Source organism: Marmota monax, unplaced genomic scaffold, assembly GCF_021218885.2.
Source record: "Marmota monax isolate L192 unplaced genomic scaffold, Marmota_monax_Labrador192_F-V1.1 WCK01_AAM20220418_F8-fsc00210, whole genome shotgun sequence".
In the NCBI taxonomy this organism is placed as follows: Eukaryota; Metazoa; Chordata; class Mammalia; order Rodentia; family Sciuridae; genus Marmota; species Marmota monax.
The window spans coordinates 2,917,562-2,942,925 of NW_026695248.1; the positions used below are offsets into that span (position 1 = coordinate 2,917,562).

The 25,364-nt window shown below is 42.4% G+C and overlaps 1 protein-coding gene and 1 long non-coding RNA gene across 6 annotated transcripts in view; one reads left to right on the forward strand and one right to left on the reverse strand.

Moving 5' to 3' along the window:
• The window catches only part of Tbc1d8 (TBC1 domain family member 8), a 112,844-nt gene extending 110,071 nt beyond the window's left edge, over nt 1-2,773 (reverse strand). Inside the window, exon 1 of one of the 3 annotated variants that reach the window (XM_046440301.2) lies at nt 2,501-2,770. In XM_046440301.2, coding sequence (XP_046296257.1) covers nt 2,501-2,627 — 127 coding nt within the window. In that variant the 5' untranslated portion in view covers nt 2,628-2,770. Of the gene's footprint in view, nt 1-2,500 lie in introns of all 3 variants that reach the window. The other 2 variants (XM_046440302.2, XM_058578314.1) reach the window with 2 other exon arrangements.
• Nucleotides 2,774-2,937: 164 nt separating this feature from the next.
• LOC124090020 (uncharacterized) lies at nt 2,938-23,748 on the forward strand. 3 transcript variants are annotated; one of them, XR_006850921.2, is made up of 6 exons: nt 2,938-3,206; nt 12,655-12,793; nt 19,899-20,104; nt 20,829-20,918; nt 21,869-21,906; nt 23,305-23,748. It is a non-coding gene; the product is annotated as an uncharacterized LOC124090020 (long non-coding RNA). The 3 variants fall into 3 exon arrangements; XR_006850922.2 differs by lacking the exon at nt 12,655-12,793; XR_006850920.2 differs by lacking the exons at nt 2,938-3,206; nt 12,655-12,793 and adding an exon at nt 15,233-15,329.
• The last annotated feature ends 1,616 nt before the right edge of the window (nt 23,749-25,364 follow it).

Genomic DNA, 25,364 nt, shown 5'->3' on the forward strand with positions numbered 1-25,364 from the left:
TAACCCAGCATGGAGGCACACACTTACGATCCTAACTACTCAGGAGCATGAGGCAGGAGGATCACAACTTCAAAGAACCCAGACAATTTAGGGAGACTTTACAGCAAAAAATAAAAAAGGACTGGGAATGTAGTTCAGTGGTGGAGTGCTTGCCTTGCTTGCTGGAGATGCTATGTTCAATCCCCAGCAATGAAAAAAATAAAACAAAACCAAAAACTAATCAGTCACAATGTTTTCGCTTCAGTTCCCACTATTTTCATAAACTAAATCCAAGTTTTAAACTCTTAAGTTGCCAAGTCTGTCACATTGGATTTCCACATTTTCCTAAAACCACCAACATGAAGCTGCCCTGTGGCCAATCAGTCTTGACTTTACAGCATCCATAAGTGGCCCCAGGAAGACTAGCACAATGGTGATACTGTAGGTCTGGGTGGCTCATCTGGCACAGCCAAGCCACTTGCCTCAGGGCTAAATGCTCAAAGGTCAATATCAGGCTACATAGGAAATGTCATCCTTGCACAATCAACAGGAGGTTCTGGGTCTCTAAAAAATAAAGCAAATTGTCGTTGTCTTCTTCCTCCTCTTCTTCTTCTTCTTCTTCTTCTTCTTCTTCTTCTTCTTCTCTCTCTCTCTCTCTCTCTCTCTCTCTCTCTCTCTCTCGTTGTAGTTACTGTTGCCTTTAAGAATGTTCTGTACATTCACAGCAAGTTCAAGTTCAAACCAAAAAAGACCAAAGCCTGGCTATTACAACATGAGACCTGCCTGGTTAGACAATGCAAGGACAAGGGGTCCATATCAGACAGAATTCATTACAGGTAGACCCTGGACACCAGAGTCAGAAACAAGAGGGCCTGAAGCAAAGCACAACCAGGTACTGTACGAGCAGCTTTGCTCTCCACATCTAGAGCCTGCCTGATGTGGATAACCTTGTGGCGACAGGCCTTCATTCATCAGCCCTCATAGATCTTTCTTAAAGCAGCACACAGAATCCCAGCATGTGTAGGACAATCGTCCTGTGCTTCCTACTTAGAAAATCTACAAGCCCTATACTCACCCTTGACTACTGTAAACCAGGTACCCTACTTAAGGCACCATAAATTAAGATACACTACCATCAGTGAACAGGGCACAAACCCCTCTCCAGCCTCTTTGCCTCTGCTGGGCCCTGCAAAGCTCCACCACGCTCCATTTCCCAAGGGCCAGGGTACTAGGCACCACTGTGCAGCTCAGAGGCCCTCCCAGGCCCCTATGGCTTCCTGCCCTACTGCATCTGCTACCCACCAGGACCACTGATCCCCCACTGCCTCACCCCACTTCCATCCAGAACCCTCCACTGCCCCTTCCACCTAGAATCCTGCCAACTCCTACCCACTCCTGGGGTCTCTGTCAAGTCTCCTTCCTCTAACAAAACAAGCTGCCAGCTTTCTCTGAGCTTAAATTACCAGAGGTAACTCCCCTTGAACTTTTGGTTTTGCCATGTTGGTCCATTTCCCCTACTTGACAAGACCTGGATAAAGCCTTCCCCAGACTGGCCCAAGAGTCATGAACAGTTAACCTGGGGACCCAATCCTGTTCCTTTGACTTTTCCAACTTTGCTTTTCTCCGTAGGAGAGCTGTGACAAAAGGTCACTATTATTCAGATTTTGCAACTGGAAAATTTCAGATAGGTCCCCTAAGTACAACCGAATTTTCCTTCATTGATCTGTTTAAACAGGCATTCTAGCAAATGCAAGCTGGCCTCAATTTCCAAAAGCTTTGGATCATAACTTTTAGGAAAAAAAAAAAAAAAAAAAAGCCTTGTTTTTCATCAACTTCACAAGCCTGAGGTTTCTTTGTCTGGTTTTGGTTTTTGTTGTTTTGTTTTGTTTTTCCTATCATTCCTCAGAAGACACTGAAGGGGTGGAACCTATGCTTATTTTTGCTAAGATCATAAGCTTGGGAATCACACTGCCTCAGTTTCCCCTAGGCAAGAAGAGACAGTCCCAGGCCCACACACCAGACCTCCCAAGCTGCGCCTCACCATGGGCTGGCCTTGAGTCCCTGGCCGCGACAACACCTGGAGCCTCAGCCACGTCCAGATGGCCAAGTCCAGGCTGCCCTGAGGCCCCGCTGTCACCTGGCACCCAGCACAGAAGTCCCCTCTCCTCCCAGGGGGCATCCCCCCACCGTCCCCCATCCCGCGCGCCCTGTAGCCAAGCTCCAGTTGGCGTTTCTTCTCCAATTCCTGGAACCTAGTCTGACTTCCAGGTGCTCACCCGGCCAGGTGGCAAAGACACCTGCCTCACCCGGGAAAATGCACCAGCCCGCGAGTCCCTCTGGCTCAACCTCCTCGGGAGCTTGCACGAGAAATGCAGAAGAAAGGAAAACAAACCCGAGGCAGGGCCGTTCTGGCCCGGTGTCTCCCGTGAAATCGCCACCTGCGACTCAGCCCCGGGCTGGGAGCTGCGGGCCCGGCAGGGAGCGAGGCCTGGGGCCCGGCCCACCCCAGCGAGCCCCTTACCGGTGAGGCGACCGCCCCCCTCGCCGTGCCCGCGGCGCCGCTGTAGGATGAAGTAGCAGCTGCTCTTCTGGGTGACCCAGAGCTTCAGGGCGTTCTTCAGCAGCACCTCCTCGGGCTTGAGCCACATCGCGGCGATCCGGCCGCGCTCGAGAGCCCCGGTTCACATCGCCGCGGCCACCGGCCGCACCGGGCCCAGCGCTCGGGAGGAGGCGGCGGCGGCGGCTGCGCGCGGGGACCGCAGACCGGCCGGTGCCCAGCACTCGCAGTCCTGAGAGCGCAGCGGGAGCAGCTTGCCCCGCGCACCCGGCGCAGCCCACGCGCGGCCCCGCCCCCGGCCCCGCCCAGCCCCGCCGCCGGCCCCGCCCCCGGCCGCCGCCGCCCCCGCCCCGCCGGCTCCCGCGGCGCCTCCCGGGTTTCCGCGTCCCGGCCGCTCGGGCTCACAGTTCCGGAGTGGAGGGAGGAAGTCCGATCCCGCTGCCAGGTCCCCTCCCTCCAGGCCCCACCGAGATCGCCAGGAGCGCCTGGGCAGCGCCGCGCTCCGGCCCTGGGCCGCCGCTCCTGGGAAAGAGCTCGGGTGGCGGAGCGGCCCCCACGACCTGGTTCGAAGTGGTGTGAAGGACCTAGGGGAAACGACGTCCTGCTGGCCAACCCAGAGCCGTTTGTCCTGGGAGGGACGGAATGCAGGAGTGCAGGCCAGTACACCCAAGTACGTTTGGTTTCAAATAACATTGTTTAAATCACCCAAAAATAGCATGAAAATTAAAAACAATTTGTTCGAATTTTTTAACACGGCACACTTTTAAACAATTTTTTAATTGACACGTCATACTCGTTCATATTTAAGAGGCACTAAATGATATTTCAGTACATGTGTAGAGCGTGCAATGATCCTATCAGAATGACTGGCATATCCATCACTCAGATATCATTACTTCTAAGACATGTGTGAGGCTCTCACAAGGGAACCGCCGGAGCTGCAGAAAAGGCAGCAAGTGTTAGACCACTGCAACTGCTAGAAGAAACCCTAGAGTGAGGACATATTGGCTCAGACACTGACTTCCTTAATAAGACTCCTAAAACTCAAGAAATAAAACCAAGAATCAATAAGTAGAATAACTTCAGATTAAAAAGCTTCTGCATGGCAAAGGAAACAAGAGCAGGAAGAGATAGCCTATAGAATGGGAGAAAATTTTGCCATCTACTCTTCTGACAAGGGATTAATATGCAAAAATGTATAAAGAACTAAACACACACACACACACACACACACACACACACACACCCAAAAACAAATAACCCAATTAGTAGATGGGCAAAAGATCTAAACAGACATTTCTCAAAAGAAGAAATATAAAGGGCCAACAAATATATGAAAAAATGTTCAAAGTCCCTAACAATCAGGGAAATGCAAATCAAAACGTCACTGAAATTTCATCTCACTCCAGTCAGAATAGCAATCATCAACAATACAAATAATAATAAATGCTAGCAAGGAGGTGGATGGGAAATGTACATTGTTGGTGGGATTGCAAATTAGTGCAACCCCTTTAGAAAACACTGTGGAGAATCTTCAAAAGATTAGGAATGGAACCACCATATGACCCAGGTATCTTACTCCTTGTATTTATCCAAAAGAACTAAAATTAGCATTCTGTAGTGATAGGTCAATATTTGCAGAGCATGCACAATAGTCAAATCGAAGAACAGCCCAGGTGCCCATCAACAAATGAATGAATAATGAAAATACGTTATATGTACACTGTGGAGTTTTACTCAGCCATGAAGAAGAATGAAATTATGTCATTTGCTGGTAAATGGATGAAACTGGAGAATTTGTTAAGTGAAATGAACAAAATTCAGAAAGTCAAGGCTAGAATGTTTTTTCTCATAGGCAGAAGCTAGAGAGGAATGAGGAAATTTAAGAAGGGGGGAATCCCATGAAAACAGAAGGGAGAATAGTGGGTAGAGGAGAGGGATCAAGGGGAATGGAGGAGGGATTAGAGGGTGGAACTGTGGAACAAAATGGACCAAACTATGCTGTATGCATGCGTGACTATATCACAGCAAATTTCACTTTTATATATAACTGTAATGCAGCAATTAAAAAACAATAAATAAATGGAAGGAAAATCAGTAGCATAGAGGAAGGGGATAGGGAGGGAAAGGGCCAGTACTGGGGATTGAAATGGAACAAAATTATGTCATATGCATCTATGAATATGTCACCACCCCACTATTATGAATAAGTATAATGTACTAATAAAAACATTTAAAATGAGTATTTTCTCAAGGCTATTTTAGACAAAGACACATAACTGTCCTTGAACATGAAGGGCGGGTGGTGCTCAGAGCAATCTCCACAGGGAAGCAGTTAAATCCAACACCCTAGCCAAAGAGGCAAAGAAAAAGTCTATCGGAATATCCCAGCACCTCAGTTTTAACAAAGGTATCCCTTACAGTGTGACTGTTAACTAGGACAGAACTTAAAAGTGTTAGTGAAATCCTTACAGGACACCGAAGACCAAATGGAACCTTTACAAAAGCCTAGGAACTGGGCTGGGGATATAGCTCAGGTGGTAGGTAGAGTGCCTGCCTTGCATGCACAAGGCCCTGGGTTAAATCCCTAGCACCACAAAAAAAAAAAAAAAAAGCCTAGGAACCTGTTTGCAGAGGACCAAAAGGATCACCTCAGAAACCCTGAGTAGTTGAGTGGGGTGTCCATGACTATAATCCCAGTAGTGTGAGAGGCTGAGGCAGGAGGATCACAAGTTCAAATACAGCCTTAGCAACTTAGCTAGACCCTGTCTCAAAATTTAAAAAAATAAAATAAAATGGGCTGATGATGTGGCTCAGTGGTTGAAAGCCCCTGGTTCAATCCCTGGTACCAAAAGGAAAAATAAAAAGAAGCAGAAACCCTGATCAGATTTGATAGAGAGCCCTGCGGGAAAGGGAACAGTCAAGACCACTCACCTGGGCAGCAGAGAAGCCAGTGGTCAAGGACTGACCAGCCACAGACAAATTTCCTCTGGGGGGAAAAAAACTAAGGGAGTCAGATATAATCAGGGGCCTAGGGTACACAAAGGTGTACACAACAGTCAGGGATGACAAGAAAATATTCCTTCCAGAAATATTCTCTGGCACCTGCCACTCTCCAATATCCTTCTAGGCCCTGAAGTTGCAGAAATAAATGGGAGATGGGCCTGCCCTAAAGAACTCACAGGTAGGGAAACAGATGCAGAAAGGTGTAGTAGAAATCAAAAGCCACATATCCAGGAAGGAGTGAGAACACACAGTGTGAATGGCGAGCTCCTGAGGAAGGGGACCGAGAAAGCTCCACAGAACCACCATTGCTAGATGGGAACAGATCGACAAATATGGCATTGTGGTTTTGGGCAGCCTGTGCAGGCTGGCAGCCCTACATCAAATCCCAAACTTGCTGCTAGTTAGCTGTGTGACCTTGACCTTGGGCAAGATAGAAATCCCAGTGAACCTCAGTTTATGCAGTCACAGAATTGGAATACTTACAGCACCTCCCTTGTATAACTATGCAGAGTAGTATATACTTAAGCACTTGGAATATATAATGCTATGGTTTGACTATATCTCCAAAGGTCACGGGTTAGGAACTTAGTCCCCAATGGAATAGTGTTGAGAGGTGGGACCTTTAAGAGGTTATTAGGTCACCTCTTCTTAGGAATGGATTGAATTAATGGATGAATGGATTAATGTCATTATCTCAGGAGTGTGTTAGTTATCACAAGAGAAGCTTTATTATAAAAGCAAATTTGTCCCTGTCTCCTGCTCTCCCTCTCTTGCCCTTCTGCCCTGTACCAGGGATGACACAGCATGAAGGCCCTCTCCAGATGCTGGTGCCATGCTCTTGGATGTCTCAGCTTCCAATACCAAATAAAATTTCTGTTCTTTGTAAATCCCCCAGTCTGTGGTTTTCTGTTATAACAGCACAGACAAGACACACTGCAAGCTCTCATGAGCATCAGCTAGTACTACTGAATGTGCTCCTGACACAATCTACACACATTCACCCGTGTTTTAAACATTATTAAGCTTTTACCTGCCCAATATTAAGTAGGAAAGAATCATGGAGACACAGGAATATGAAAAGTGTTGCGAGGGGATGGGAAGGGCACTACGGGGTACTACAGCCTGGCTTCTCCCTTCCCACCCCCAAAGCTCCTACCTATGTCTCACATTACCCAAATCAGACTTCTGGGAGGTCAGGTTTCAGACGTCAGCTTCCCAGCACAGAGCAAGGTGGAGAAAGTCGGAGAGGGTAGCTGGAGGAGGTGATGGAGAACATCCAACACAGGTGCCAACAACTTCCTATTGTGAGTTATTTCTGCGTGCTCATCACCCCTTGATGGTGTAATGAATTGTATTTTGTCCCCCCCAAATCCATATGTGGAAGTCCTAAATCCCAGTAACTCAGAATGTGACATAATTGGAAATATAGTCACTGCAGATGTAATTAGTTTAAAATGAGATTATTAGGGCGAATTTTAATTCAATAAGATAGGTATCCTTGCAAAAAGGGGAAATTTGAACAGCCAGACTCACAGGGAGAATGCCACAAGAAGACTGGGGTTATGCCAAAAAAGTACCAGAAGCTAAGAGAAAGATCTGGAGCAGTCCTTGCCTAGCATCCTCAGAAGGAACCAGCCTGGATCTCAGCCCCTTCCAACACTCTTTCTGTGTTTAAACCACCTAGTTTGTGGAACTTCTATATGGCCATCCCAGCAAATGAATACAGATGCTTCCCAAATCCTGCCCATAGCTGTTCAGCAGCACATTTATTCCAACATTCAGAGGCAGATTCTGTTTGTTGCCCACCCTGGCTGATACCAAGAGTGACCACAGTTCCTCATTGTGGAATTCTGGCTGGGTTATGCACAGATCTGTGCATGTGTAGGGAACAGAAGGAAGGCTAGTAACCCATGCCACTCAGCAGCAGCAGGAGGACTCAAATTAGTACTGATGGTAGCAGAGGAGAGGAAGGAGGACAAGGATTTGGGGCTCTTGCTGGTGTTAAACATGATTTCTGTGGCAACGGAAATGATCACAACAGATTGTAGAATTAGATGGCTGTTTCTGTGTGCCCTGGGAGAATTATAAAAAAACAAATGAGCATGAACAATTAAATTCCCATTTCAAGGTCTCCATATGGCAAAATTCAAAGAATCCCTTGTCTGTATAACCAGAGGACAGACAAGTCTTCTTCAGATCCTAAACATAATTGTGCAGGTGACAGAACTGTTGCAGAGGTGACCTGCTCAACCTTAGCAAGTTCCTTGGCTAAGATGGGGACCCTGATTGGGAAGGAGTAGGACACTAGGCTTGTGAAGAGACCATTTGGTCAGATCCAAATCCCAAGCTTCCCTTGCCTACAAAGTAGCCTTTTCTCACCACAGGAGGAAATTTGCCTTCACTTACATGAAAACCTCAGGCGACTTCACCAGGGCCTTCACGTGAATGCCTATTCTCCAGACCTTCCCCCGTGTACCTCACCAACCCCAGGACCACCATGAAAGGAAACTCCCAGCAGAGCCCACAGCAGGACTGAAGGACAGTCAGGGGATGGGGAAGTAGAAGCAGATCATATCCTGAGCCAGTTGGAAAATGTTGCCCACATGTGTTGGGAGGCAGCTGAGGATTGAGTAGGGGATTAAATTCTAGAGTGTTCGACCAAGAAGGATGAAATGTAAGATTGGATTCAGTGATATTTACAAATATGCATATAATCATCCATAATTTATTGTATTACATACCAGGGTGATGAAAATATTTTGGAAAAATGTGGTGGTGCTTATGAATATACTGTGAACATGCTGAAAACTACTGAACACATTAGAAGGTAACTTGTTAAAAACAGATGGTAATGGAAATGATTCTTGTCTAAAGCAATGCCAGTAACTTTGGTCCATATTGACACCCCTGATATGATTAGAATATTAATATTCTTAAATTACTATAATTATAGATGTAAAATTTATGTATAATATAAAATAATATTACATAAATTAAATGATTATTATAATAAATGTATTATAATATCCACATTTATGCCTATATATCTGTTCTTTATATTCTCCTTCGAATTAATCTTAACACATTACTGATTTCCTTATCAATGAAGGAGCTGAAAAAAATCTCTGGCCCATGTTAATTTTTTTTTTTAAGAGAGAGAGAGAGAATTTTTTAATATTTATTTATTTTTTTACTTTTCGGCGGCCACAACATCTTTGTTTGTATGTGGTGCTGAGGATCGAACCCTGGCCGCACGCATTGCCAGGCGAGCGCGCTACCGCTTGAGCCACATCCCCAGCCCCCATGTTCATTTTATATTTACAATGACAGCCACATTTTCAACTCTTTGAAAATCATACTGAAGCAGTACAAAGGGGCACAGGGTTGTCAGGATGCTGAAATTATTTCACTGTAGTTGAAAGGTAGAAAAAGCAGAGAGAAGTTAAAAAAGTAAAGGACCTTCAAAGATACTTTCCCCCTCCTACCCTGGACAAAAATGCTCCACTGAACTTATACCCTGAGGCAAGAAAAGATGCTAGTCCTTAGCCTGAAGCCATTGGTGAGGCACATCTAGAGAAGCAGTCATGTTTAGGACACATCTATCCCTGTGGCAATCTGAGAACAATCACAGGGGCAACGGACACAGCAAGCTGAATGTAGGGACACGAACAGTCAAAGATAGCACACCACCATTCAAAACTTCACAACCATGGCACATGTTTGCAATCACAGCTATTCAGGAGGCTGAAGCAGAAGGATTGTAAGTTCAAGGCCAGCCTCAGCAATTTAGTGAGGCCCTACCTCAAAATAAAAAAATAAAAAGGGCCTGTAATCCCAGTGGCTCAGGAAGCTGAGGCAGGAGGATCATGAGTTCAAAGCCAGCCTCAGCAAAAGCGAGGCGCTTAGCAACTCAGTGAGACCCTGTCTGTAAATAAAATGCAAAGTAGGGCTGGGGATGTGGCTCAGTGGTTGAGTGCCCCTGAATTCAATCCCTGGTACCAAAAAAATAAAAATAAAAAGGCTAAGGATGTAGCTCAGTGATAAAATACTTGTCTAACATGTGTAAGGCCCTGGTTTCAATCCTCAGCATCACAAAACAAAACAAAAACTTCATAACCACCACAGGTTTGTGGTACCATGAACGGAGCTGGTGGGGACTGGCTGAAATGCCCATGGGTTTGGTGAGAAACCTCAAAAATCTCTTTTCAGAGGAGCTCAAAGGCTCCAAATACAAAGTAATGATAAAGGGATGGAAAAGCACTGGGAAGGGTGGCTCATGCCTGTAATCCCAGCGACTCAGCAAGCTGAGGCTGGAGGATCACAAGTTCGTGGCTACCTTCAGCAACGTAGGGAGTCCCCGTCTCAAAATAAAGAATAAAAAGGGCTGGAGATATGGCTCAGTGGTTAAATTGTCCCTGGGTTCAATCCCTGTACCAAAAAAAATAAAAATGGATGCATTAATTACCTCAATTTGATCTGTACCTACTGTATACATGTATTAAAATATCACACCCCATAAATATGTACAATTATTATTTGTTGATTACAATTGACCTAAAATGGCCTGGAGTTGTGACTCAGCAGTAGAACGCTTGCCTTGTATGCGTGAGGCCCTGGGTTCGATCCTCAGCACCACATAAAAATAAAATAAATAAATATAAATAAAGATATTATGTACATCAACAACTAAGAAATGTTTTAAAAGAAATTGACTTAAGGGGCTGGGGATGTGGCTCAAGCGGTAGCGCACTCGCCTGGCATGCATGTGGCCCGGGTTCGATCCTCAGCACCACATACAAACAAAGATGTTGTGTCCGCCGAAAACTAAAAAATAAATATTAAAATTCTCTCTCTCTCTCTTTCTCTCTCTCTCTCTCTCTCTCTCTCTCTCCCCCTCTCTCACTCTCTCTTTAAAAAAAAAAAGAAATTGACTTAAAATGTTTAAGATTTGATCATTACATACTGTATATGTGTATCAAATTATAATATCTTATAGATTTGCATAATTAAAATAAGTATTAAAATAAATAAGAAAAAAATACTAATTACCACAATGAAAAAACCCTCTTCTCACAGAAAGGAGGAACTGTGCCATACAATGCTATCTGTGTGACTCTGGCTTGTACTCAGGGGTGGCACTGGCCTGGGATCCCTCTCCTAGACCAACAGCCCTGGCTCAGGTCCCTGCCACAAGGCCCAGCCTGCCCCTTGCCCTTCCCTTCACACCTACAAAGCAGGAAAAATGAAAAGGAGCTAGAAATGGGCAACAAAACCTGAGTATTCTGAGAATAGTAGGCCCAAAGCAAGAGGGAAATTGTAAGACATTTCTGTTTTCTGTTCCTAAGTAACACTGATCAGTTCTTACCAAAATTGTCACTTCTGTTATCTGCAGACTTTCATTCATTTTGAATTAGTTACTAAATGAAGTTGTTTTCAGTTTTACATTAATTTAACTTTTTTTTTTTTTTTTTTGAGACAGGGTCTCACTAAGTTGCTCAGGGCCTCTCAAGTTGCTGAGGCTGGCTTTGAACTTGGGATCCTCCTGCCTCAGCCTCCCAAATTGCTGGGATTACAGGTGTGCATATATATATATATATATATATGTGCATATATATATATACACACCTGTAATCTGTGCATATATATATATAATATCTGTGCATATATATATACACACCTGTAATCTGTGCATATATATATAATATCTGTGTATATATATATAATATCTGTATATATATAATATCTGTATATATATATACAATATATATATATATATATATATATATATATATATATATATATATCCAGCCCTTTTTATTCTTTATTTTGAGACAGGGACTCCCTAAGTTGCTGAAGGTAGCCGCAAACTTGTGATCCTCCAGCCTCAGCTTGCTGAGTCGCTGGGATTACAGGCAGTATGTGTGTATGTGTGTGGACACAATGTCCTTAATTTGCTTTATGTGGTGCTGAGGATCGAACTCAATGCCCCATGCATGCTAGGCACGCATCTACCTCTGAGCCACAATCCCAGCCCCCAACTTTTTTTTTAAACTTTACAATAATATATGCTTTTGAAAAGACTGTTTTCCTTTACGAAACAGCTTTCAAGTTCTCCTTCTTGGCTTGTCTTTTGCTCACATTTCCAGCTTTATTACTTCTCCAAATCCTCACTTTGTGTTTCCTCTTATAAAGTAGGTGCTGTGAAGGGAAGCCCAGAGATCCAGGATATGGGTTCTATTCCTGTCCCTGCCTCTACAGTCCTGTGCCCCAGTGAAGGCACTTGCCGTGAAGCCACCCCGTCTAGTCACACATTCTGCCACAGTGCCTCCCATCCTGAGGGCACAAAATCAGTCACAAGCAGCCCAGGAATAGGATGACAAGTTTTTCAGGACTAGTTAAGCCAAGAAACATTCTCTGAGTGTGTTCAACAGGCTGGCAGTGGGAGAAGTTTCTAGGATTGAAAAAAGAATCAATCCTGGTTCCTGGTGTCCCATCTTACTAGGGGAATATTCCCCAAGGGAGCAGAGCTACACACCAAGCACAGTGCTGGCTGTATTTTCAAAAGACATGTCATTTGTTTTTCATGATAAACTTAGAAGGAAAGCAAAACTGGTCCCACTTTATAGGTGAGAAAACTCAGGCACCTTAGAAAAGTTTAATTAACTTGCCAATAACCCATATCATGCTTGCTCCTGAGCTTTCCTTAGTCCCAAAGCAAAGTGTTTTCCGTGGACACATGCCTTAAGTCAATTTCAGTCTATTCATGGAAGCAGAGTGGCGTCACACTTGCTTCACTTAGCATTACTTCCAATAAAGATGAGAGCTGTCCCTGCCACTGCTGCCATTGCCACCATCATCATCATCTAGAGCCAAACAGCATGGACTTCACAGAAGGCAGATCTGAATTCAAAATTCCGCTTTCCCTAGTTCCCAGTCGTACGAGCACACACAAATCTCTTAACCGCTTACTGTTTCACTTTCCTCACTGATATGTGTCTCACGGAGACATACAAGGCTTTAAGAGGTAACCTAGGCCTACACGCCTGCTACAGGCTTGTCCTAGGTACGTGTACTAAACAGTAGCTGTTACACTCTCTTCTGGGTTTTTCCAGTCCTAACCCTGAGCACGCCTGTGACATGTCTCACCCCTGCCCGCAATTCTGAAATAGTTTTGGGATCACGAGAATTGAAGGACTTGTCCTGGCATCCTCCCAAGCACAGGAAGAGGCAAGCACCCAGGAAAGGAGGATGGTGAGTCATAGATGATGACCTATTGTGGTTTGGAGATGAGGTGTCCATCAAAGGTCTTGTGTTATTACAGGAGGTGACAGGATTAGATTATGGGAGCTATAGCTGAATGGACTGACTGGATGATAGCTGTGGGCAGGTGGGGCATGGCTGGACTGTGCGGGTCACTGGGGGAGTACTCTGAAAGGTTTCATATTTCCTGCAGGCCCCTCCCCACTTGCCTGTCTGTCTGTCTGTCTCTCCCTCTCTCTCTGCTTCCTAGCCACCATGAACAGAGCAGGACTCCTCCATCACCTTTCGCCATGATGTTCTACTTCATCTTAGGCCTAGAGCAATGGAGTCAGCCCACCATGGACTGAACCTCTGAAACCATGAGCCAAAATAATCTTTTCCTCCTAAAAGTTGTTCTTGCCAGATATTTTGGTCACATCAATGCAGAGCTGACTATCACACCTATCCACACTGAACCACTCTTGCAAATAGACCTTAGCTCATTTGGCCACCAAATGAGATAGATGAAGACCCTAGGTCTCCCCTCCCCATATTCCATAAAGAGAGGTCATTTTTCAAATGGAAGCATCACAGACCAAGTTTTGCTATACACTCAAGCATGTATTAAACATTTATTAAGAAGAAATCCCAGGTGTGGTCCTACATCGAACTTCTGAGAGCTCAGGTCTCAGACCATACCTTGCATTAAATGTTTTCTCAAAACAAAAATATAATTGCATCCTAAAAGTAAACTGATCAGGCCATCAGAATCCTGAGCAGGAAACTGGACATACCACCATTGAAGTCAGGCCTTAGATACCATCCAGATGGTGAGAGCTGAAAGCTTTTATCAATGTTAGCCAGCTCACTTTCTTGAAAATAATGAATTTCACCAATAGAATTGCTTTTCTAGGGCTTGGGTAGTGGCTCCATAGAAGAGCACTTGCCTAGAATGCACAAGGCCCTGGGTTTGATCACCAGCATATATCTATCGCTCTCTCTCTCTCTCTCTCTCTCTCTCTCTCTCTCTCTCTCTCTCTCTCTCTCTTATACACACACACACACACACACACTTTGCTCTTCAATTTAGTCTAATTAACTAAATCTTTATTGTTGACTGGAAAAAAAGGCAGCTGGATTGTAGGTGATTTTATGTGCCTAGCTAGCCCTAGAATGTGTATTCATGATTAAGATTACAGTATCTGGCACTCTCTCTATGCTTAAAATCAACTATCAGATGCATATATCACCTATATCCTTCATTAAAGAATTTTAAGGCAAATTATAGCCAACACAACAACCACTCTCTTCCTTATATAAATCACTGGGGCCCTCTGTGTCTGTGGCTTAGTTAATTCAGCCATTGAAAGCACCCACCAGGGGTGGATATAGTAGAAAGGTCCCCTGACATCCACTTTATAGGGACAGTGTTCTGATCCCTTTATGATCTAGGGCAATTTATCTGACCTTTGTTTGTATTTCCTTATCTCTGGATTTATATAAAAATGTTAATGATTTACAAGCATCTAACAAAAGTACAGCTGGTATCCAACTCCTCAGAAATCCCTCTCCCAAGTACACACCTATAATTCTAGTGATTCAGGAGGCTGAACCAGGAGGATCACAAGTTCCAGGCCAGCCTTGGCACTTAGCAAGACTGCCTCAAAACAAAACAAAACAAAAGGTTGGGAGGTTGGGAATGTAGTTCAGTGGTGGAACACCCTTTGGTTCAATTCCAAGTTACAAAAAGAAAAAAAAATAACAGGAAGAAAGAAATTCCTTTCCCAAAGCCCGCACAGTTCCACATGGACCAGGCTCTTCTCCCTGAAGAAATAAGCTCTGGGAGAAGGGAGGGGAAAGCAAATCTTGTGTTTTCTTGTTAGTTCCTATTGCATCTTAAAAAAAAAATAGAATCTGAGAAATTATATACAATGATTGTGAGTTTGTTACATGTGCCAGGGAGAATTAGATAGGAAATATACTAATGAGCCATGTCCTATTCCAGATGCTTCCCCTGCATTATAACCAGTTTGTTTGATTTCTTTACAAGACAGAGAATCTGTACTAATAACCCCCACAAAACAAGTGACCCAGGGCTGGGGCTGGGGCTCAGTGGTAGAGAACTTGCCTAGCATGGGTGAGGCCCTGGGTTCAGCCTTAGCACCACATAAAAAATAAATAACTAAATAAAATAAAGGTTAAAAAACCAAACAAACAGGTGACTCTCTCATTTACACCACAGGAGTACTGAGCCAAAGGACAAAAGATTGAAATGTTCTCGCATTAACTCTGAAAGGTGACTGATCGACAGCTGGTACAAAAATCTGCATTCCATTTTGTTTTATTTCCATTTTTTGCAGTGCTGGGGACAGAACTCAGAGCCTCATGCATGCTAGGCAATTGTTCTACCACAGAGCATTTTATGTAAAAAGAAAGAAAGGAAGGAAGGAAGGAAGGAAGGAAGGAAGGAAGGAAGGAAGGAAGGAAGGAAGGAAGGAAAGAATTCTGATCAATTAGAAGGATCTTCATAAACTGGAATCTTCCTAAGGTACAAGCTACATATTCTTTCAGACTTTGACTTAGAAATATTTTCTTTGAGTATTCAGCCAGCACTGGGTCAATAAGAATGGGACTTCCTCTTGTCCTGTGTGACAGCTGATCTTATTCAACAACATACATTGTGTTCCTCCTTCTTACACTTCTTCACAGCTATTGGCCTTAATATACGTTTTCCTTCCAAATTTTATTTCAAGTATGTGTTATCCTATATTTAATCTACCCCCTAATGTCACCCATCTGTGCAAAACACTCATGTCCCAATTATATTGTTACATATGTGGTTTATGCATGTAGTACATTGCTTCATTGGAAACAAGCTGAAATGTTTAATTCTCTTCATGTCAGAGGAAATACTATAAAATGAAGACAGAGAAAATGTCTGTGAGCCTCTAGAGCTCTATTGTTCAATATGTTAGTCACTATGTGTGGTCATTCAGAATTCAGTTTAAATGATAACATAACATTTATGCCTAACAACATTTAGGTCAACAATACCACATATATAATGGTGGTCCCATAAGATTTTAAACAGCTGAAAATTCCTATGACCTGGTAACATCACAACCATTGTAAAGCAGTAACAACACATAACCCACATGTTTATGGGGACACTGGTATGAACACACCCACTGTGCTGCAGTTGTACAAAAGTACAGCACATACAATAATGTACAGGACAGAATGCTTGATAATGCTAAGAAACAACTATGTTACTGGTCTATGTATTTTTATTGTTATTTTAGATAATTTATTATTACAACACACCTACTTATTTAAAAAAAGTGTCTTGATCAATTAAAAGGTTTACCGTGTTCTTCCCACAGCAATTTCATGCATCTTGTACTTACTCTGCCTTTGAATTTCATCACTGACTGTATCAAGAGATCTTGGTGACTGGTTGACCCATCCCAACTAGATTTGGGGAAATACATTCTACAATATTCATTCAACAATAAAATTGCTGAGTGACGCATTTCCCAGAACACATCCCTGTCATGAATGGATGCAAGGCTATAACTGAAATGTTAACTCAGTTTTGCCTCCACATTAGCCGCACTTCAGTTACTCCACAGCCACAGAAGGCTAGTTGTAACCCTCGAGTCTCCCAGTTGGAGCTCACATAACTATTAGCTCTGTGATACTGATCAGCATGTCTTTTAAATTTGATAAACACCAGCATTGTGCTGGATTGCTCACCTTAGTGTAGACTCTGAAGAAGATACACGTTAGAATTTGGTTAAACTAACTTTTTGCATTGTGACAGAGTCCTAAACCCTGATGGGACATCTGAAAAGATGGAGCGGCCAGCACGGAAGATCCAGAAACTCTCTGAATTATAATTGTTGTTTTTAGAATGGGAGGGGGGCAGTGTGTATTAGAGGGTGGTGAATATGGAGAAAAGAGAATCTTAATCCTCCTAGAATTTATAAGTAAGAACATTTGAGGCTGAATTTAACTCAGTAATTTAAAAATTAAGAAGACTTTAGGTTAAATAAAGTGTATAGAACTCAGGCATTTATTCTCTCTCCCAAAACTTGATGAAAATGAAAGCAGATGGTATTAAAAGGATATAAATTTGCAAAAAGAAAGGGAACAAGAGGGTGGAAAACAGCAAGCTAGATAGCAATAACATTTTAGAACTGGAATGGGATAGAAATGGTCTAGAGGGTGAAAAAATCACAGGTCTAAAGAGACTTGGGAGGTCTGTCATCGCACAAAACTGAGGAGGAAAGTCGTGGCAATCAGCTCTGACCATCCCCTGTTTCCTCTAAAGGCACAGGTGAGACATGAGTGAAAATAAGGAGTGTTGGCTGGATGTTTAAGAGACACCTTAGGGTCCTTTCCTCACGTGCATCATCAGGAAAGTAAAGAAAGTGCCTACTTCAAGAAAAAAGGCCTATGCAGACTAACATTTAGGCTTACTTCTGTGAAAAAGCCAGCTCTCTGCCTTGTCCCCCCAGTGAGGGGACAAGGTCAAAAACCATCCAGCATGAACCTAGGACCTGAAACTACTTTGTAGCGATTTATTTAGAAATATGAATGGGCCACAGAGTATCTCAGATTCTTGGAAAATGACTTTTTATGAAAGACAGACAACAAAACAAAGAAACAAGCAAACAAGCAGAAGACAATGGAAAAATAAAAAGAGACAATGCAAGAAGCAGATGGGAGCTTTTTAAGAATCTATAATGAGAGTTCTCAGAGAAGGATGAGCAAAATAATGCATTTTACACAACGACCGGAGAGTGTTTTTTAAAAAGTGGAACAGAAACAAGGAAATTAAAAATAATAATAATAATTGCAAAAATGAAAAGGTCAGTAGAAGGGCTGGAGCCTGAGGTTGCCGATAATTTCCCAGGAGGTAGGATGAGAAGAAGCCAAGATAAGAAAAAAATAAAGAGACAGAAAGAAGGAGGGAGAAGACAAGGAGTTGGTCTAAATGACTGTACATCTGACAAATAGTTTGTAAAGAAATAACAGACAAAGGAGAAGGGATAAAAGTACAATAATGTAAAACAAATAAAAAGCACATGATTTCCAAGAACTAGAGAATTCGAGTCTCCACATTACAAGGGCCCACTTTCAGTGAAAAATGAACTTTGAGGTCTCAATTTGAAGAGACTGAACAAAAAGAGGCCCATGCTGAGGCGGATGCTCATGCTATTTTAGAGCACCCAGGATAGAAAGCAGATCCTAAGCCCTTCCTGAGAGAAGAAGGGAAACATCACAAACAAAAGATTAGAAACCAGATCAACGTTCAACTTGTCAAGAAAACACTGAAACTAGAAGGCAGAGGAACGAAACCTTCAAAAGCATGAGGGAGAATATTTTAAACAATTTTAGACCCAAACTATTAATCAAGAATGAGAGTAGCATGAAGACATTTTCTGATATTTCAAAAACTTTCCAAATATACTTTCTCAGAAAATACTAAAGAACATGACTCAAAGGGAACTCCCTCAGCAAGGATCCAGGCCATGCAAAGGGTCTAGAAAGCTCGAGATCTAGTGTGAGACAGGAAGTCTGAGGCATCAGGGGAACCAGCAGCTTGAGACTTTATCTGATTGAGAGAAATAGCCTTGAGAGGAACTTGACAGCTCTGGCAATGTTAGAGAAAGAACTTGGGCTGAATGGTGAGATAATTAAACAAAACTTTAAATGAGGAATGCTCAACACCAAGGAGAACTAAGCTTTACAAGGAGAGAAATGTGCAGTCCTAATATATAGATCCGGCCTATCTGTGAACAGTATTAATTTAAGCAAAATAACCAAATCACTGAATGTTGGTTTTAACTAAATGCTCTTATATTGCTATAGTGGAAGAAGGGGGGGGGGGTTATTCTATGGTTTGAGGGAAGGATAAGAGTTGGAAAACTAAACCCAATCCTCTGGCTGGGGGCGTAGCTCCAAATAAGAGTTTGTGCTTAGTAAGTGGGAGGTCCTAGGTTTAGTCTCCAATACAGTTAAAATTTAAAAAATAAATAAATAAATCCTCACACTTTATAATGAAGTTAATCTTACATTGGATCACTGAAAATTAAGCATCAGTAACAGAAGTATATTGTTTAGAAACAGGAAGGTACATAGCACAAGAAAGTGCAAAAAGAATTAGAGACTGTAGGACAGGCATGAGGTGGGGGGACAGGATGGATCAGGGGTTGTTTTTCATTTTAAGTTTAAAGAACAACATATATTATAAAATTATGTACTACTTGGTTACATTTAAAGTGTTTTAAAGAATTTTACAGAGTATGTATAAATAAGGAAATGGATAGTAGACTCAGTCAATCAAAAAAAAAAAAATGTTTCTAGAGAGAGCCGTCTAAACTCAAAGGAGCCCAGCCTTCACCGGCTAACAACAAATGGTAATAAGACAAGACCCTTTGTCAAAATGAGGTTTGGAGGCAGTGATTGCTCAGAGCCTAGAAAACAGTGAGATGACATTCCAGATTGGAATGTCATTTTAAATTTTTAAAAAATGGTGGAAAAGTCATCCTCCCTAAGGAGAGGCCAACTGGAGTTGGAGCCTCAGAGATAGAACAAGGAAAGAGGATGCAGAGAATGAGCACAGAGACCTGGCTGCAGGAAACCTGTGAGGAAGGAGCACTTGAGAGCAGGAATAAAAAGACTCTCTCCCAGCTGGACACGGTGGGCACGCCTGGGAGCCCAGGAGCCCAGGTACTTGGGAAGCTGAGACAAGAGGATAGCAAATTCAAGGCCAACCTGAGAAACTTAGCAACTAAGACCCAGTCTCTAAATTTAAAAAAAAAAAAAAAAAAAAAATATATATATATATATATATATATATATATATATATAGAGAGAGAGAGAGAGAGAGAGAGAGAGAGAGAATAGCAGAACACTCCTATCACAAAAGAAAAGAGAAAAAAAAATCCTTCATCTTCTTCATCCCATGACTGAAAATTTTCACTATTACCCCAGTACCGCAACAAAAAGAAAAAGGAACCCTCTTCATCCCATGAATTTGAAAATTGACAGAATGTTACTCCATTTCCTCCCTGCATTATTTTTGTGTGTGTTTTGTTTTGTTTTGCAGTGCCAAGTTTCCAACCTTTATACAAGCTGAACAAGCAGTCTACCTACCACTGAGCTACATCCCCAGCCCTTGTTAAATTCTATTTTGAGACGGGTCTCACTAAGCTGCCTATGCTGGCCTTGAACTTGCCATCCTTTCTGCTGCAGCCTCCTGAGTAGCTGGGATTGCACTACCACAACTGTCTACCATAATTATTCTTACAGGAGGTAAATAAAAAAACCCAAACCCCCAAATCACATTCCAAAGTGTGTTAGTCTGCTTGGGTCCTATAATAAATCATCAGAGACTAAGTAGCTTAAATAGCAGCCATGCATTTCCTCACAGTGCGGGAGGATGGACGTGTAAGATCAAGGTGCTTGCAGGTTGGTTTCCATGAGGCCCTGCCCTCTCCTTAGCTTCTGCCTTCTCACTGTCCTCCCACGTTTCCTCTGTGCCCTCCTTCCTGGCAACTCTCTCAGCCTCTCCCCTTGCAAGGACACCAGTCCTCTTGGATTAAGGTCTACCCATAAGGGACCCATTCAACCATCATTACCTGTTTGAAGGCCCATCTCCCAAGATAGTCACATTCCAAGGTGTGCTTAGGATTGGGACTTGTATATATGAATTTTAATGTGACACAGTTCTGTCCATAAAGTGTGGTAAAAATTCAAAACATAGCCAATGGCATATTGGAAAATGCTTCCCCTAGTCTTCCCCCTTCAAAAGCATATAATCATGCACATCTTACACGACTCTGAATGGGAGTTCTTTGGAGGTTGAGATAACACGGTACAATCTTTACAGAAAGGAGTGTCGGCCTCCCTCAGGCCTGTGGTGGAAATCGAGCAGCAGAACTCACAGGCCAACACTCTTGTGACCTGTGTCCTCCTCAGGGCAGGAGAGGGGTGAAGGGAGGGCTGCTGTTTGCTGACAGCTATCTTCTGGCTGCAGCTCCAGGCAGGCTGGGTGACTAGAAGGAACATCATCATACAGAACCCACCCTACAGGGAAGGGGGGAAACCAGGGAAGAAGATCCATACAGTAAGTGGCCTGGTGATTTCCCAAAGTACTTTAACCTAAGGGACAAAACAATATCTGGCTACTGTGTTTAATTTTAAAGATAATCTTAACTTGTATGTCTGTATTAGCTTCCTTTTTCTTTAAAAGTAATGACAGTTTTACTAATACATCTTTAAATTCACCCTTCTAAACTATATAATCTGATAGATTTTTAGTCTGTGCACAAAGTTGTACAGTCATCACCATTGATAATTCCAGAACATTTTCATGGAATATTTTAAGAGAAACTCTGTACCCTTAACAGTTACTCCCATTTTCCATTCCCACCCCCAGATGCTGGAGACCACCTTTCAGCTTTCTATAGATTTTCCTGGAGATAACATTTTCTTTGTCTTTGCATCAGTTCAAAGGCTTTTGGATTTTGTTTCTATTTTTGCTATAATGCATAATGCTGCTATGAACATTCATACACTAGATTTTGCATGGACAACTGTTTTCATTTCTCTTGACTATACATACATAGGAAAGGAATTGTTGGAGCAAACAAAAAATCTATGTTTAACTTTATGAGGAACTGTCATACTGTTTTCCACGGTGGCTGAATTATTTACATCTCCACCAGCAGTGTGTGAGGGTTCAATTTCTCCACAGTCTTACTAGCACTCGTTTTTGTCTTCTTGAATACAGCCATCAGCGTTGATATGAAGTGGCATGTCATTATGATTCTGATTTACATCTTCCTAACAGCCAATGATGTTGAGCGAGTTTCAAGTGTTTATTAGCCATTCATATATCTTTGAAACACTACTCATACCATTTTTTCATTTTTTAAATTGCTTTGTCTTTTTATTTTTGTGTTTTAATAGTTTTTTTAATGTACTCTAGATACAAGTATGTATTAGTCTACTCAGGCTTCCACAACAAAATAACACTATGGGTAGCTGAAATAACAGAATTTTGTTTTCTCACAGTTCTGGAGGCTGGAAGTACAAGGTCAAGGTACTGGCAGGTTGGTGTCTGGTGAGAGCTTTCTCCTTGGCTTGCAGATGGTGCCTTCTTGCTGTCTCCTCATTTGACCTTTCCTTCACGCTGGGTGACTCTTCCTCTTATAAGGACACCAGTCCTATTGGATTAGGGCGCCTCCTTTATGACTCCATTTAATCTTAGTTACCTTTTTAAAAACCTCATCTCCAATTATTGTTCCATTGAGGGTTAAGGTTTTGACTTATGAATTTGAGGGGAGCACAATTCTGTCTGAATGGAGTGTTTTCTGTTGCTAAAATAAAATAAAGACTATGATATTGGCTCATGGTTCTGGAGGCTGGGACGGTGCTGGCATCTGCTTAGCCTCTGAGGACTTCTTTCTGCCTTATAACATGACAGAGGATGTCACTTGGTGAGAGAGAGCACAGTACTAGTTTGTGTTTTTCTTTTTCTTCTTTCATAAAAGCCACTGCCATAAGCATCAGTGCCATGACCTCATCTAATCTTGGATCTCCCAGAGGTCCCACCTTCAAATCATTAGCATATGAATTTGAGGGTCAAGTTTCCAAAATGAGTTTGGGAGGGGACAAACATCCAGATTGCAGCACTGTTCATAACAAATTCCTTGTCAGATGTATGATATATATAAATTGTCTCCCACTGTGAGTTGTCTTTGTCTCTTTTTCTTTTTTTTTTTTAAACTTCAATGAATTTTTCACTTTCTCGATGCTGTGCTTTGAAAGCACAATTGTCTTGATTTTTTTTGTCAGTTTAGCTATTTTTGTTTTCTTAGCTTATACTTTTGAGCTCATATATAAGAAATAATCGCCTAACATAAGATCATGAAGATAAACACCTATCTGCACTTCAAAGAGTTAATCGTTTTAAACCTTACATTTATGTCTTGTGTTCATTTTCAGTTAACCTTTGTATGTGATGTGAGGTAGGGATCAGACTTCACTGATTTGCATGTATATATCCAATTACCCCAGATCCAGCTGTTGAAAAGACTATCATTTCCCCAGTTAAATTGTGTGGGCCTGCTTGTTAAAATCAATTGAGCATAAGAGCTTGCTTCTGGGCTCTAATTCTGTTCTGTTGGTCTATGTGTCTACTGTGTGCTAGTACAGCAAAAACGTGGTCGTTTTGATCTGAATTGCCTCCCAAAGCTCACATGTCAACGGCTTGGTCCCCAATGCAGCATGTTCAGAGGTGGGCCTTAGGGAAGTGATTGGATCCTGAGGTTCTAACTTAATCAGTGGATTAACCCATTGATGGAGCCACAATTTAATGGACTATTAGGAGGTAGGGGAAATTTAGGAGGTGTGGCCTGGTTGGAGGGAGTAGTCCCTGGCAGCGTGCCTTTAGGGCCTATATTTTGTACAGACACCTTCCTTTCTCTTTTGCTTTTTCTGCTTCCCAGCCACCATGAGGAGAGAAGCTTTGCTCCACCACGTGTTCCACTCCAGAAGATTCTGACTCACCATGGTCCAGAAACAATGGAGTCAAATAACCAGGGACTGAAACCTATGAAACAGGGAGTCAAAATAAACCTTCCCCCATCTAAAATTGTTCATCTCATGTATTTTGTCATAGTAATGGAAAGCTGAGCACCACTGTAGCTCTTTGAAGTAAGATTTGAAATCAGAATATGAGTCTTCCAACTTTGTTCCTTCAATTTTTTTTGTTTTTTGCTACTCTTGAGTTTCTTGCATTTCCATAGGAATCCAAGATTGTCTTACCAATTTTTGTTAAAAATAAAATAAAAGCAAAAAGCAGCTGGTATTTTTTCAGAAATTACACTGAATTTGTGATCACTTTGGATAGTATTGCCATCTTCATGGCACTAAGTCTTCTAATCCATAAAACAGGGGATGTCTTTCATTGATGGAACTGCTTTCCGCCATGTTTTGTGGTTTTTAACTTAAAAGTCTTACATTTCTTTTGTTGAACTTATCTCTAAATATTTTATTGATTTGGATGCTATCCAAAATGGAATGACATAAGCAGTTTTAAATGGAGTGATACTGCTAGGCATACATGGGAAACAGAATTAAAGTTTTAAAAGAAAACAAATAATCCCCTTAGGGTGGCAATCATTTAATCTTCCCCACAAACTTTTCCTGTGGGCTTTCCATCCCTTTGTCCTCCTTTCCCTTTCCTTTCTGTGCACAGCTTTGCCTGGATAGACTTACTTAAGTAAGTTGTATGAACAAGCTCTATCAGCCTCTCCGAGGCGAACAAAAGAAAAGGGAAGCTGAGTCAAGAAGCAAGGAGACCAACTGTTCTGTTTGTTGAAGGCTGGCTGGAGAGGCCTTTTCCCCTGGAGTTCGTGTATTTGAACCACTTAATATATTATAACCCAAGTGTCTTCCTTGAAAAAGGGGGAAAAATGCTTAAATAGAAAAACCAACCTACAGAAAGGGTGTCCTGGGACTTGCCTTCATGCTAGATTATCCTGGTGCTTATTATGTCCAAGACTGACCTCAGGCATAAGCAGAAAAGGCTGGCAGCTATGCAGCCTGCTTTCATGGATTTATGGGAACCTCCCTGCTCAATATTTACCTGAGAGAACTTGCTAACTATAGACCCCAACTTGTGGATTTAAAGGTTGATTCCTTTAGCTTGAGGAATAGCACTAAGAAGCACTTCCCTCTGGGATGGGTTGTACAGGAAAGCTTGGAAGTCCTTTGTACCTGAGTGTATTTACCTCTCTGATCAGGTCTCTAGAGCATTATTTCACGGAGAAAAGGGCAGGAGGGTATCCGGCCAGGTGAGGGCACAGAGTGAGCCAGATAGAGCAAACTCCCCCATTGCACCTGAAGGCCCTGCTCATCAGATTGTAACTCCTGTGTCAGGAACAGGCTTGGGGAACAGAGCACAGGGTAAAGGATTGTTTTAAGGTATTAGACCCAACTTCCTCCTCCTCATATTCTCCTATGGATGAGTCACACTTCTAGCCTGAACTGACTTTCCACAATCCTGCCCTTCCTGGCCTCTGCATGTGTTACATACAAAGAAACTACACACCAAACAAGAGAAAGAAGGGAAAGAAAGTTAGGAAAAAACTGTAACCTGTCTCCTGGTACATGAAGTCTAGCTGCTTGAAGAGTCAGGACTGTGTTGTATTGGAGTTTTCTCTTGGAATCACAAATTCAAGACTGTGTTGTATTGGAGTTTTCTCTTGGAATCCAGGTGTGTGGTGTTATCAACGGAGCCACTTCTTAATCATATGTTAAACTATTCAGGATCATAAGCCCCTAACTAATGTGCAATTTGGCATTAATATCTAGACTTAACCCAGGCTGTCCTAAAGTGTCCTTCTTCTACTACCAAAATTCCAATACCCCAAATCGATCTCCAACCTGTAATAGAATTTTGGGGAAAGACCAAACACTTATAAGTACAAGGGAAATGCAAAAACTCCCTTAAAAATTACTGCAGGCTTGAATATTCAAGACCTCTTCTAGCATTGCACAGATG